Here is a 14,307-nt window from a genome sequence, read left to right on the forward strand (position 1 = left end):
TTCCCACTAGGTCAAATCTTGTATGGAACCAGAGACAGGCCTAAGATTGATGATTGATGATAATTTTGTATGTCCTAAAATTGGGAAGAAATCCACCAACAGTTTGCTCTTTAATATCCAGGAGGCCATTTCAGCCTTGTTGAGTTCTAAAATCTTGTCCCTGACATCCTTTGACAGCTTTTTGGTCTGTCCCATGTTGGCGAGTTTAGTTTGATTGATTGACTGATTCTATGGACTGATTCTGCAGATTCAATGTGTCTTTTGTGCAGGTTACTATTAACAGGTGTGTTCAATTCAGATAACAAGTTGATTGGAAGTGCCATTTGATCTGCGGGATCAGAACTGTTAATGGTTGGCAGGGGATCAAATTAGGGCTGTCCTAAACGATTATTTTTCTACCGATTAATCTATCAACTATTTTTTTCGAATAGTCAATTAGTCAAACGATTAATTTTTCAAGTACTCTAGCACTTTAATCTTCAAGGAAATTGGGAAAAAAGAAAGAAACCGTTAAAATTAGGTCCCTGAGCTCCCAATGAGCTTTAAATCATGATAGTAGCTTATTTACGCCGAGATACAACGTTCAATTCATATGTGCAGTGCAATTTTAGGTTTCAATAAAGTAATAAAGCATTAGAAAAGTAAGTAAAAAAGCACTGAATTAAACGAAACGATTTGTCGACTATGAAAATTCTTTCCGAATATTTTTTATAGTCGATTAGTCACGATTAGTCGATTAATCGTCCCAGCCCTAGATCAAATACTTATTTCCCTCAATTAAATATAAATCAATTATTATATATTCTTTAGAGTTAATTTCTGGATTTTCTTTTTGATATTATGTCTCTCCATATTACAATACACATTATCATTAACATTAAAGACTGACCATGTCTTTATTAGTGGGCAAACCAACAAAATCAGCAAGGGATCAAATACTTATTCTCCTCACTGTATGTCTCTTCATTGTAAACAAACCAATATTGATCTGGATTAGGGTTTATAAGTGAAAATGATTGAAAATGAAAAACAAACTGAAAAAAATAGAGAAAGCTGTAAGAAAGGATGCAAGATGGGGCCACTGCTTAGTAGGCTAAAGCCGGGCATACACTGTGCGGTATTTTCAGTCACAGGCATTCAGCTCCTGATCACAGGGTTGAGAAGTTCACATCTCACGAGTCGTCTCATGTTCTCACACTATACGACCCAAGGGTCACATAAGACCAGAGTGCTCACACTATAAAACATTAAAACATTAAAACATGACTTGTTTTCCGGAACTGCAGATGACAAAAAATGCGGAAGGGAAACGCGCACCTGAGGTGGAGACGAGGATTCGCGAGCGGATTGCTCTGCCCTGGCAATTTGTGCCTTTTTGTGCATGGTCAGTGTGAAATGTAATGTCACATTGGGTCGTAGCACTGATTCAACTATGTGATTCACTCACGATTCATTCACTCAACCTCTGATTGAGCGTTAGTTCATTGTGCAACGGACAAATCATGGCAAAATCAGGCCAAAAGCCACACAGTGTATGCCTGGCTTAAGGTCTTGTACTGGAAAACACATCTGGAGAGCCGGGTTTGAGTCTGACCCAAGGGCACATTGCGATCTCTATCTCTCTATCCCACTACTTTCCTGTCTCTCTCTCTCTCACTTTTTTAATTAAAAGGTGTGGGGTGCGTGCACATCCCAAAAAAGCAATTGCCATGGGTGCAGGTTATAAAAGAACGCACAAGAAAATGGAAGAAGATAGAAGAAACACCTGTCAAAGACCTTCACCTTACTGGTTGAAATGTTGTGCCAATTTTTCACTCAGTATAAAGGGCCGTACACACACGTCGCTGCTATTTACTCGCTACTTGCTCACTCGCCTATCGCCACTCGCTCTGGGTGACTTTGTTTACTGGTTGTCATGGTTCCCGCTGTCCGTGCCAATAACGTCCGTATGAAACAAAATGTAGGCCTACGCTGTTTAACGTTGATCGTGTGCTGTGCACAACCATGCATATGAGCCTTTGATGGTGTACACTGTATTGGATGTATTTTCCTCAACACTTTTAACCAAAGTGTGATGGCGTGCAGAAGTTGGGTGGTGGTCAGAACACCACAGGGGCAACGTCACCTGTCAATAATCTGTATTCTGCATTCCAATTGGTTACTCGCTTAACTCGCGTCGCTCGAAGATAAAATAAGTTTATCTCGGAACCCGCCCACATCGCATCGCTTGTACTCTCCTCGCCTACTCGCCAGCGAGACTCGCTGGAACACGTAGACATTCTATTGACTTCATCCGCTGAGCGAGTAACTAGCAGCGACGTGTGTGTACGGCCCTTAAACACGACAAGGGAGCTTTTGTGCTGTGCGGATATTCCTCCCTTTTTCTTTTTAAATAAAAAATATATCTTACAATAAAGAAAAAGGCCAAGGTTTGGTCTGTTTTTACAGTTCTGTTAATGTGCAATACAACATCAGAAAAGCTAAATATGTACTCAACATATTTAGACATTGGCCTAACGTCTAGGCTAGTACCGCATCTTGATTTCGAGACAGGAAAAGGAAAAAAGCCAGTCGGAGCAAAAAACTGTCAGAAAGACAAGGGCAGAAGTTAATTATGTGGTGGGATTTCGTTTGGGTCAAGAAATAGATCTGGGTTTGTTGCTTGGACAGGAACCCAACAGAATATAATCAGGAGGAAACCGATCCAGGAAAAAACAGTCACCGTTTACCTAAAATTAGACCTCTGTGGCACTAAGATTGAGCAGAGCAAAAAAATAAAAGATTACAAGTAGGGAAGAGTATAAACAGATGCATGACTGAGGAGGCCAGTTTTAGACCACGCAGAACGACCGACAAACAGACAGGAAAGTGAAGCAAAAAATGAAAAGGAGGAACATAACGCTAAATGGTAATTTCTGATGCCTCTATGGCCATACTGAAAGTGACGGCCTCCAAACTTTACTAAGTTCAGTACCTGTTATAGAGAATTGGCCAGGATTTGGTGAAAATCTGTGAGGCCATTCATGGTATTGCTTTACAAACAAGTCTGTGATGGAGAGACACATGGATAAACGTAAGGCTGCACATATGGACAGTAGACCGGAGACCTTCTGGAAAAGGCTTATAATTAAAAGGACTTATCAAGCCATCCCTACACTGGAGAACCCAGAGGGCCAAGTTTACATCCTGCAGAGTTACAAATAGGGATGTACCAAATCCAAGATTCGGTTTTTGATTCGACCGGATTCGGCTTTGTTGATGGGGTTCCGTTTCGGTTTCGATGATAAGAGTAGAATTCGATATTCGATTTCGGATTTGGCAAAATCTAAGCAGTGGATACAGTATTTGGCAGAGCCTTTAAGTTATTGCTCACAATTACTGAATTCAAGATTTGGTTTTGGATTCGGCCTTGTTGACTGGGTTTAGGTTTTGGTTTCAGTGATTGGAGTAGGATTTGGTATTCAGCTTCGGATTCGGCTAAATCTTCAGCAGTGGATTCAGTATTTAGCCCTTAATTTGAACCTTAAAAATCAGGATTCAGTACATCTGAATCACTAGCTACAGACAGACAGACAGACAGACAGACAGACAGACAGACAGACAGACAGACAGAAAAATTAAGGAGAAAATCCAATTGTGGACTTATTCACCTTGCCATTCCCAGACTGGAGAACCCAGAGGGGACAATGAGGATATCCAGGTGAGAGAAGGGGTGCACACCCAGGACGGAGTGGGCGGCAGCCAGGCAGGCAGGAAGCATAGGCAGCATCTTGGCCTCCACCTGCAACGTGGCATCATGACACTGCATATGAATAACACGCCGACTTGACCTGTCTATTGAGTGTGTGTACAGGTACCACAACGTTGCATGGTAACTCGTGCTCTGCAAGGGTTAGGGGTGGTTTTGGTCTGGCCAAAATTTCGCCATGCTCCTTGCTTGTTTTGCTGTTGTGGGCAAAAGTGAAGCGTCAGAAACATTGCTTTACTGACAGGTTAGGATTTGGTCAGGGATGGTTTTAGTAAGGGCGCAGCTTAGCATTTTCGTATTTAGCAACAGAAATTTGTTGCAGCCGTGGAAAACTACTCGCCTGCAAGACTAGTTGTGTGCCAAAACTGCATTTCTGCGAAGTTGTGGAGCACGAGTTGACATGCAAAGTTGCAAAATCTTTGCACAAACAGACGGAATGCAATAGCGTGAAAAAACACGCCTTGTCATGATGCCAGTCTGACCTGCTGTAGGAGGGAAGCTGGAGAGAAGACCCGGTGGGGGATCACAGCCTCACGCCACGCCTGGTCCTGGGTGAAGCGGCATGGGAAGGCCACGTGCGAGCAGGTGCCTCTGTCTGGATCAGTGAGGGTAGGCTGGGAGCCATGGTGAGCAGTGAGTTCCACCCTCTCCAGATGGTCCTTGCCTGAGCAGCAGGCGTCTTTTTCTGGGTCGATGAAGGTGGATGTGGGGGTAGGCTGGGAACCGTGGTGGTGGGCACTGAGGTTCACCTTCTCCTGACAATCTATGCCTGTGGAGCAGGTGTCTTCTTCTGGGTCATTGAGGGTGGGAGTGGGGGTGGACTGGGGTCTCTGGTTGGCACTCAGGTCCACCTTCTGCAGACTACCACAGCCTGAAGAGCTGGCCTCTGCACTGCTGAAGAAAGCAAAACGTTATGGTCTAATTTGTGTGTAAGATTGTTCACATTAGTACACCGATGCCGAAAAAGGCAAAGGCCTTACCTTGACAGCTTTGACAGCACGTTTCATTTTCTTTTTCCTTTTCAAATACAATATTGCAAAACATTTACTTTTTTAATGATATTTTATGTATTAATGAAAAGACAATACACTATAAACATTCTGAGTGAATCATACTTATCTTGATTACATCTTACTATTTGCAAAAAAGATTACTATAGTACTCAGCCTTTGCTGTGTGGTACAGAGACCTCTTTAAAAGTGTTAGGGAGAAGGAAACCTGCAACTCTCTACCTGTTTTTAGACTCGGTGAGGACATGCAGACCAGTGAGAGGTTTCATCCGGGCCTCCTGCCACAGCCCCACTGCCAAGGTAAAAGTGGAGGCAGGCATCGGCATGGTAACGTAATAGGTCCAACGTGACACTCCTTTGGAAACAAGAACACAAGGACTTTTACACACTTTGGTAGGAGAACACTGTTTTTGTACAGTCTGAGACATTTGGAATGCAAATGTATCACACTTTTGTGAGTCTCTTAGAGAACCCTTCTAAGAACATATAAATGTCTTATAAACAAGACGTGTTTATAGTCTTGGTCAGGAACAATCTTTGGAGAGAAGAAAAAGAACAACTCTTTGCTACAGTAGTACTGGGTGGGTGGTGGGGGTATTCCAAGAACATGGTTAAGTGATAAACCTGCCTGGCTAAGTTAATATACAGGAAGTGGGAAACCTATTATAGTTTTTTTTTTTTGATTGTTTACAAAATTTCTGGAATCATGTCTCAAATTCTCAAAACTCGCAGACACAAATCCAAAAACTCAAACACAATGGGCAAAACCCCTCACTTCTCCAGCAAAATGAACATCTTGTCTCAAGGCATGTACTCTCTTCTAAAAAGTTGGTTGCACTGTGATGACGTCTTGAAGAACTCGGAGCACAAGCGCACATAAACATAAACAAGGCATTACTACCAGAGTCATCTTGGACAGGGACAGCCTGGTTCTCCCCACTTAGCAGGACTGTGCATTCCCTGGGAGCTGTGACAGTGGCCTGCCAAGTCGACATGGCAACAGGTGGCTCCTGGCAGGGGAAGAGGGCCCTGTTGTTGATGGGAGAGCCCATGGTGTACACGCAGCACCTGCGGAGGTGTGAACAAACAAACACAGCGTTACAACACTGCACTGTGAACAGCAGGCCCTTAGTCACCGCATTCACACTCACTCACTGACACTCATGGTGCATCCCAAAGAGACTCACACAAATATCACGACATTTTACCATACCATATTAGAAGAGTTGTTATTATATCTGCAAGAGCCCCTTCACTTCTACTTTATACAATACTGTATCACAGCCACAGAAGAGCGTCAGTGTCCCGGTGAGAAAATTATAATCCTGTCACACGTTTGACCCAACCAGCGAAGTGTCAGGACCAGCCAGCCTAGCTGAATATAATGAGCACTCTAAACATCAGCAACTCAACAATGTTACAGTTGAAATATGGTGGGGATTTGACAGCATAATCACTGCATTGCACTCGCTGACACACATTACAACCTCAAAGAGACATGCATATAGGCCTATCACTCACACCCAGAGGTGTCAAAGCCATGTTCAGAAAGTTAAAACCCCGAGACTAATGTCATCAAACCAGCTCAGCTGATCAATATCATTAGTCGTTTCATTCTTTCATTGCATTTTTTGGTAACACTTTATTTTAGGGATACATCTATTAGCACTAATACATACAATATTAATGCCTGTGTTAGTAACTTGTAAGGCATGTACTAAGCAAAATAAGACAGTTGTTAAGCATGTATTCCCCAATGGCTTGTTCATGCCCAATTAGGGATTTATTACTAATATAACGTTAGTAAGGACCAGTAAGCCTATATTTCTATTTATTAGTAAGTAGTAAGTGGCAGAATACAATGTGTATAAGCTCCCGACACACTGTGTGAACAAACCCTGAACAGTGTGAAAACAGATGCGGAATAAGGGTCCCTATTCTGCATGATGCATTGGTCACCCCAGATGGCCTAGGGCCCCCAGACTACCAAAGTCCCCCTCGTTACCTAGGGCCCCCACACCACCCAGGCTCTCACTACCTAGCCCCCCTTATCAGCAAAGTATAAGGGTTTATTATATAATTCTTACTACTCCAGCTGAGTCATCCAGTTTTCTCTTCTTCACAGTAATGTAAGTAAGGTAACAGGAGCCTTTATATAGCAAGGATTGAACGTATACTTGTCAATGGTGGTGGGTTGGTGAGATGTAATTTTTTTCATGTACCACTGAGTTTTAATTGTAAAACCCCCCCAAAATAAATGCAGCACATTAGAATATTAGTTTTGAAGCGAAAATAAACTATTCTTTTGTGATAATTAAGTTCATGTTTGAGAACATTAGCTTCAAGAAGTGCAGTGCATGATGGGTACGCAATCTAGGCCAACAGACAACCTACCCAGCTCTGCGCCTACCTACGTCCTTAGCTCCTCCCCTCACTCGTGCAATTTAGTTGCTATCCAAACAATGTGCCATGTATGTAACAACAGAACTATTATCATTGCTGCATTGGCCATGCATTGCTTTTCTGACTAAGGGCGTACCCATCATGCACTGCACTTCTTGGAGCTAAGTTTCTCAAACATTAACTTATTTATCACAAAGGAACAGCTTAGTTTTGCTTCCAAACTATTTCTCATTGTTATATTCTGCATTTATTGTACGGTTTTTGTATGAAAAAATGACATCTCACCACCCCACCGTCATTGAGAAGTTTACGTCCAATCCTTGCTGTATAATCCTTCCTATTACAGAATTGTACACTGAATGATGTAAGTGAGATCTACATATCTCGATAGACTGATGCAGAATCAGAAAAGTTCTTACACTTTGCTTGCCCGGGGGGGTGGGGGCGTCTGGGTAGAGTGGGGGCCCTAGGTAGTGCGGGGGCCCTAGGTAGTGCGGGGGCCCTAAGCAATCTGGGCTGAGCAATGCATCACTTTAGAATAGGGACCCTTATTCCACATCTGTTTTCACACTGTTCAGGGTTTGTTCACACAGTTTACCAGGAGCTTATACACATTGTATTTTGGCCCTTACTGCTTACTCATAAATAGAAATCTAGGTCTACTAGGTCCTTACTAAGGTTATATTGGTAATAAATCCCTTATTGTGCATGAAAAAGACATTTGCGAATAAATGTCTAACAACTGTCTTATTTTGCTTAGTACATGCCTTGCAAGTTACTTACACAGACATTAATATTGTATGTATTAGTGCTAATAGATGTATCCCTAAAATAAAGTGTTACCCATTTTTATTTCCAATCTGAATTTTTATCCACTTTCCCACTGAGCAAAGAGATGTTCATATGACGTCTTTTCTAAGTCATTGTTGGACGTAAAATTTAAGTCATCTGCATGTGCAGACTGTGGCGCCGGATGACGTCTTTTCCTGACGTCTTCTCAACGTCTTCTTAGTACGTCCATAAAGGAGGCATTTCTAGTCCAAATGTGGTCTATGTGGACGTCTCTTCAACGTCATTCTGTAGAGGGTGTTCTAACGTCATCTTTGTGGACGTCTTATCGACGTCTTATCAGACTTATTTTAGACTCTGATGACTTCCACAGTACGTCCATATAGGAGCCATTTCTAGTCCAAATGTGGTATTAATGGACTTCTTTTCAACATAATTTTGTAGAGGGGCTTTTACTTCATCTTCATGGACATTGTGCGAACATCAAATTCAGACTTCAGTCCCCTTTCAGAAGGTGGCATGCTGTTCCAGTTAATTTCCCTCTACCTTAATTTGACTCTCCAGCAGATGGTAGCTGGAAATGCAAAGACATTGTACATTTCCACTTCATATCTGCTGCCGAGCCAAAGTAAGCTTGAGTAAAATTAACTGGTACAGCAAACCGATTCCTACCTGATGTAACTTTGATTCCTTTTCCATTTTCTGTTCATGTAATTTGTATACTATTATCTTAGCTTTTTATTCATATTTTATGCAATATTAATCATGAATTTGTAAAGTGCTCTGGGACCATGCTATGGTGTTAACTCACTATTATACAGAATTGAATTGAATTATGAGCACTTTAGACAGGTAAGCCAGCTTTGCTGTGAAATTAACATGGAAATAAACTTTTTGACACCTCTTCAATAATATATGAATAATAAAAACCCTGCCACAAAATACATCTTATTTATTATATCACCTGATGATCAGCAGTTCTCTAGACAGGTGTTTGCAGGAAAATATGCCTGGGTTTTAACTTCCCAAACCCCTGGAATGACACCTCTGGCACTGTCTGAGACAGACACACACCACACACTGTAATGAGAAAGGGTGAGACAAAACCCTACTAACATCCACCTGCCACCCTGAGTGCCCGTCCACCTCACCTTGGTCTCATACCAGGGGTACTGTCCGTTATCCGAACTCCTGTCCTCAACTTGTGCTTAGAACGGCAGATGTTCACACACAGCGAGAGATATCACTGGTAGATTTAGTTAAAGCCCTGCTGCCACAAATTTGATGCAACTAACCTAGGTGATTGTATTGCTGACGTGGTTGATCAGTGCCTCAATGAAGTCACTTAATAGTAAGGTTTCACAACAGGGGCTCTACATCCCCCAACAGGAGGCGTTAGTGACCCCTTGAGGGCGTTTAGGACACAGCTGAGGGGTGGGGCACTCAGTTGCAAATGGAGGGCATTAGTCTTTTTTTTAACACAAAGCTGGGGAAGGAGGGAGGCACTGGCATCTCGGGCACTGTCTGAAAGATTGACACACACCGTGTGATGCCAAAGACGCCCACACCACTGTCTCACACCCACCTGCCATCCTGAGTGCTGGTCCACCTCACCGAGGCCCCCTTGGCCTGGGTCTCGTACCAGATGCGGAGCACGCGGGGGAAGTCGTGCGGAGAGGCCACTCCCTGCTTTCTGAGCTGCAGGCTCCAGCTGTCTGTGTGGAAGCTGATAGGCGCTGCCATCCCTGGGCAAGGGGCGGTACTGCACTGGAGGTACAAGTCGTGCTGCTCCTGCCAACGAGTGGGGGGCATGCCCAGCAGTCTGTCCACCGGTGTGAAGGAGTCGGAGAGACCCTCCACTTGAGGAAGTTGTTGTTCTGAGTTGTTTTTTAGCATCATGCGCATACCTGAAACTGATGATACATCCACCTCCTCCACCTTTGATACTGTCAAGTCACAGCAGTCTAACACTAATGTGAAGTCTTTACTTGCGCCCTCTTCCCCCCATGATGACACTGCAGCATTATGTTCTTCAACTTGTTGATCGTCATCATAGTCCTGCAGCACTTTGCCTGCTGTTTGACTTTCAGCAGATTTACTGAGACAAAACTGGTGTGGTTGGGGTTGCAGATTTGTCTGCTCCTCTGAGGAAGAGGAGTACAAGCGGAGGTCACTTTCTTTCATTTCTGCTGCTTGATCACTAGGCTTAGTGTTGTCATCATTGTCAGACCTCTCTGTAAGAGCTCCTTTGCCCGGCTCAAGGAAGAGGACTATATTACCACTGATGCTTTTACGGTCAAAGTGAACTTCCAGGTCCAACACATAATGTTTCACCAGCATGTGGTTAGTGTTCGCCCGGAGGGGCAGGTCATCTTTGTAAGGGTTTAGGTTAGGTTCATCAGTCTGCATCTCTGATGTGTGGGTAATTATGAAGTTCCCAAGAAATAAAGTAAACTCCTTATTGACAACCTAAAATGTTTTAGATTAGGCTATTTTCAATTAGTCATGATTGCAAGACAAGCTACGCATGTAGGAATGAACTGTAGCCTACTTGGCAAAGACTGAAGCACGTTTTGGTAGGCCTATGCTTAGTTTTTTTTTAATCCTCTTCTGTGAGGAAGAAAAATAATGGAACAGACAGGTGTCAGCTCAGTTTCATCCCCCAAGCAGAGGAACGAGATTGCAGACACACCCAAGAGATTTATAGCAGGTTGCTTTAGTGCTTAATTACTGACTTTACCTGTAGGTCAACGCATTCCGAAAACTATTCTCAAAAACGCGTTAGGTGAATGTGTAACTTTTCTACTGCAGGTTTGGACAAGTGCGAGGAGCGTGCCCACTTTTCTCCGAGTCACTGCAAAACATGACGCCACGTATTCTCGCTAGTTTGCATAATTTTTATTTGGCAAAATAAATGTTGCATGCATCTGATATGGACCCTCTATGATAGTTGAGCAGAGGCATGACTCAAACGTGCATCCGTGTTAGAAGTTCGAAGCTAGCTTTCCATGAAAGGCGGGATGATGCATAGAAAGAGTTCAAGCCACATTAACAATGCCTTGTTATTTGTAATAGCGTAAACAACTCCGCAGACAGACTGATAAAGTATTTATAGTAGCTAAAACTTGACGACCAACCTTCAGTGTTTACAAGTCAGTCAAGACGCATGTGGAATGGATACTCCGGCGCCGTGGATGACATCATCAGCATGCGACATTGCTTGCAGTTTTTTTTTTTTTTTTTTTTTAAGCATTTGCCTCCTTGATTTGCCTCAATGATTTGCCTACAGTAGGAAATGCAAGTCACCCTTAACTATTATTCTGTGTTTTCAAAGTTATACTCAACATCAAAGCACGCTCCTTAACGGAACTATAACAAATCGGTAATAAAAAAATAATAATTGTGAATTGTTTCATTAATGGATGTGTAGTGGACTAATTCATCATTTGTAACAATTCAGGCCTAGGCCTATCTATTGTAGGCTACAAGATACCGGTAGGCCTAGTTCTACAAGATAGGCTACAGGAACTACTCTAACTACTCGAACATAGTTGTTTCCCTGAGGAAAGCCTTTCAAACATGGAATGGCTGGGATAGAAGGTGTCTTGAATCATCCTTTGTCTTTGCCCTTCTTAAATAGGCTAATAGCTGCCCTGGAAGGATGGTCCCAGTGATTTGTTTTCTGCACAGTGCACTACTCTGTTATAGGCTACTACAATCAAATACTTGGGCAGACTGATTTACTCAAGTGTGACCAATGAACAAGCAACTCATCTTTACACAACTGATTTAAATGTAACACTCACCGTTAACATGTTTTTAATTCCGAATTAATAGTTCAGAATTAAATAGTTGTGTCAAGTTTACTTTTAAGTTAATTCCGAATTAAATGTCTCATGTGAACGTAGTAAACGTGGAATGGAAACTTGAAATAAATTAAGCTCTAGCCCAACATATTCACAAAAAAGTCTCTATCTTTCCTTACTAACGCAGTGGGATCTTTCACCAAATTCCATCACAGAGGCCTAGGCTAACTATAGAACGTAGTAGACACCAGATTTTACCAGAGTCTGGTAATTACAGATGTCAGTGGCTCCTCATTTCCCATAAAATTTACATCACATCCTGCGGAGCCAACCTTGAACATTATGGGCTTTTTACAAGCAACATTCCTCAGCTTGACAACAACAAACAAGAACTTCAACAACAACAACAACAACAACAACACTGTCTGACTTGGCAGTGGAAGTAAGTAGCACATGGCACATATTGAAATAACTTCATCACAAACATGCTTATCACTTTTGGCTTTGGAACCACTCTCACTTTTACAGTTTCTTCAATTGTACAGTATTAGTTATACCAGTAATAAGCAACTCCTGTTATAGAGAAGAACACATCATTAATTCAAACTTGCATCCTATTTATATCCACTTTGTTTCCACCATATTAACAAATCATCAATGTGATTGACACACAAAACACAAGTAGTAAACTCAGTATTTATTAATAAGAAGTGCATTGAATTGCTGTAAAATAACAAAACAGAAAAACAGCGGAGGCAATGGAAAAGTACAGCTACTGACTGACATGTAACAGGTTGTTATGTGGGGTTGGTACCTTTACTTCACAGATCACACCATTTACTGTTGACACAATCAGGCACATGTTATTTCATCTGCTGTTTTGGAATGAGGAAGTCAGATAGTCCGAAGCCTTAGGCAGACACAAACACAAAAATAAATCTGTAAAAGACAAAAGAATAAAATTGTCACTCTCTTACATCTAAGTACACTGTGCTTATTTTCCTTTTGTTATTTATTTTCACAGAAAAATAGGGGAAAATATATTTTTATCCAGATACAACATCTACAGTAGGCTACAGACAAAAGTTACAAAAGTTAGGGGTGTATGTTGATTGCATGATTGACGTTTTCTCATTCACTTACACTTACTCTCTCACTCGTTTTATACAGATCCTGCAACAGGTAGCATTTTTTCCCTGTGTTAAATGATTTTGCGCTATTTATTTCATAATCTGTGGTAAAAATAATAATAATAATATAATGAAACTGAAAATTATTATGAATAATTATGAATAATTACTCTTGTGAAATGACCTGACTGGCAGAAATGACCAGTGTTAAATTGTGCAAATCAGCTCAACTGCCAAATCAAACTTTAAACATTCAAATAATAAAAAAAATACATACACAAACAAAATGGCAATGTAAATGCAAATGCCCAAGTTTTTATCAACATCATCACTTTTGTTTCTGTTTACAGCAACTTTTCCAGTACCTGGGCCTTTAAAAAAAAACTATTCTAAAGGCATTCTATGGTTTAAGACATCAGGCGTCCAATAATCCCGCTCCAGTTACACAACACAAGGACACGCCATTCATAAATTCTGTTCAGGCATGTAAAAAAAGTAACACTTTATAATAATGGATGTTTTAAACCTTAATTAACACTTAGTAAATCATGTATTAACATGTAGTAAATAATGAACAAACAAGTTATTTACTAAGTGTTCATGAAGGTTTACATGTACCGCTGTTATAAAGTGTTTCCAAAAAAGCCTACACAAAGTAAATGGCATTATTCACTCAGGGGGGCAAATTCCCTGGCAGACAAAACACTGATGAAGTATACACTCCTGTGAGTGAGTACCCAAGCGAGTCTAAGGCTGCGTCCCATTTCTCCCCACTCGCACTTCACTCACACTTCACTTCGTTTCGTTTCATCTTCCACTCTTCTTCGAGGTCGGGGGGGAAAACGATTGGAAGTGGTAGCAATGGGACAAAAGGGCAAAGGGGTGAAAGTCTCATGCAAGTGTGCAACACTGCCATTGCCAGAGCACTTGCACATTTGTCTTGCACAGCAACAGTTTAGTATGCATACTTGAGTGTGTGTGTGGCATGTGCACAGAGGCATTGTGCGTGTGTGTGTGTGTGTGTGTGTGTGTGTGTGTGTGTGTGTGTGTGTGTGTGTGTGTGTGTGTGTGTGTGTGTGTGTGTGTGTGTGTGTGTGTGTGGACACACTGGCTGTCTCTGTAGTCCCAACGGGGCCGCATTGCATGCTGTTGCATCGGGATTTAGCAGCAGTAGTACAGTAGCTTCTGCCTGAGAAGGGGAGAGGAGAGGAGAGGAGAGGAGCAGTTTCTTGGCAGTCCCCTCACATCAGCCGCACACACTCAGGAATTCTCCTCTTGGCCTCGCCGGAAACTGTGCCGCTTGCTGGCATCCCTGTGTGGAGTAAGAGGAGTAAGAAGAGGAAGAAGCAAAAATAAGAAACCACATTCATTTACTATACGTATATGGCATGCTGTCCTTTTGAGTGTTTACACTCAGAAGA

General features: G+C 42.0%; 2 protein-coding genes across 3 annotated transcripts in view; both read right to left on the reverse strand.

Moving 5' to 3' along the window:
- Positions 1 to 11,131, reverse strand: part of aopep (aminopeptidase O (putative)) — a 131,669-nt gene extending 120,538 nt beyond the window's left edge. Inside the window, exons 1-5 of one of the 2 annotated variants that reach the window (XM_063186207.1) lie at positions 9,536 to 11,131; positions 5,660 to 5,826; positions 4,981 to 5,113; positions 4,231 to 4,639; positions 3,651 to 3,781 (exon numbers count right to left, since the gene is read on the reverse strand). In XM_063186207.1, coding sequence (XP_063042277.1) covers positions 3,651 to 3,781; positions 4,231 to 4,639; positions 4,981 to 5,113; positions 5,660 to 5,826; positions 9,536 to 10,359 — 1,664 coding nt within the window. In that variant the 5' untranslated portion in view covers positions 10,360 to 11,131. Of the gene's footprint in view, positions 1 to 3,650; positions 3,782 to 4,230; positions 4,643 to 4,980; positions 5,114 to 5,659; positions 5,827 to 9,535 lie in introns of both variants that reach the window. The other variant, XM_063186206.1, reaches the window with a different exon arrangement.
- A 1,314-nt stretch (positions 11,132 to 12,445) lies between these two features.
- The window catches only part of dock8 (dedicator of cytokinesis 8), a 119,212-nt gene continuing 117,350 nt past the window's right edge, over positions 12,446 to 14,307 (reverse strand). Inside the window, exon 49 of the mRNA XM_063186211.1 lies at positions 12,446 to 14,198. Within this exon, the coding sequence (XP_063042281.1) occupies positions 14,147 to 14,198 (52 nt within the window). The 3' untranslated portion in view covers positions 12,446 to 14,146. The remainder of the gene's footprint in view (positions 14,199 to 14,307) is intronic.

The sequence above is a fragment of the Engraulis encrasicolus genome, chromosome 21 (assembly GCF_034702125.1).
Source record: "Engraulis encrasicolus isolate BLACKSEA-1 chromosome 21, IST_EnEncr_1.0, whole genome shotgun sequence".
NCBI classification, from domain to species: Eukaryota; Metazoa; Chordata; class Actinopteri; order Clupeiformes; family Engraulidae; genus Engraulis; species Engraulis encrasicolus.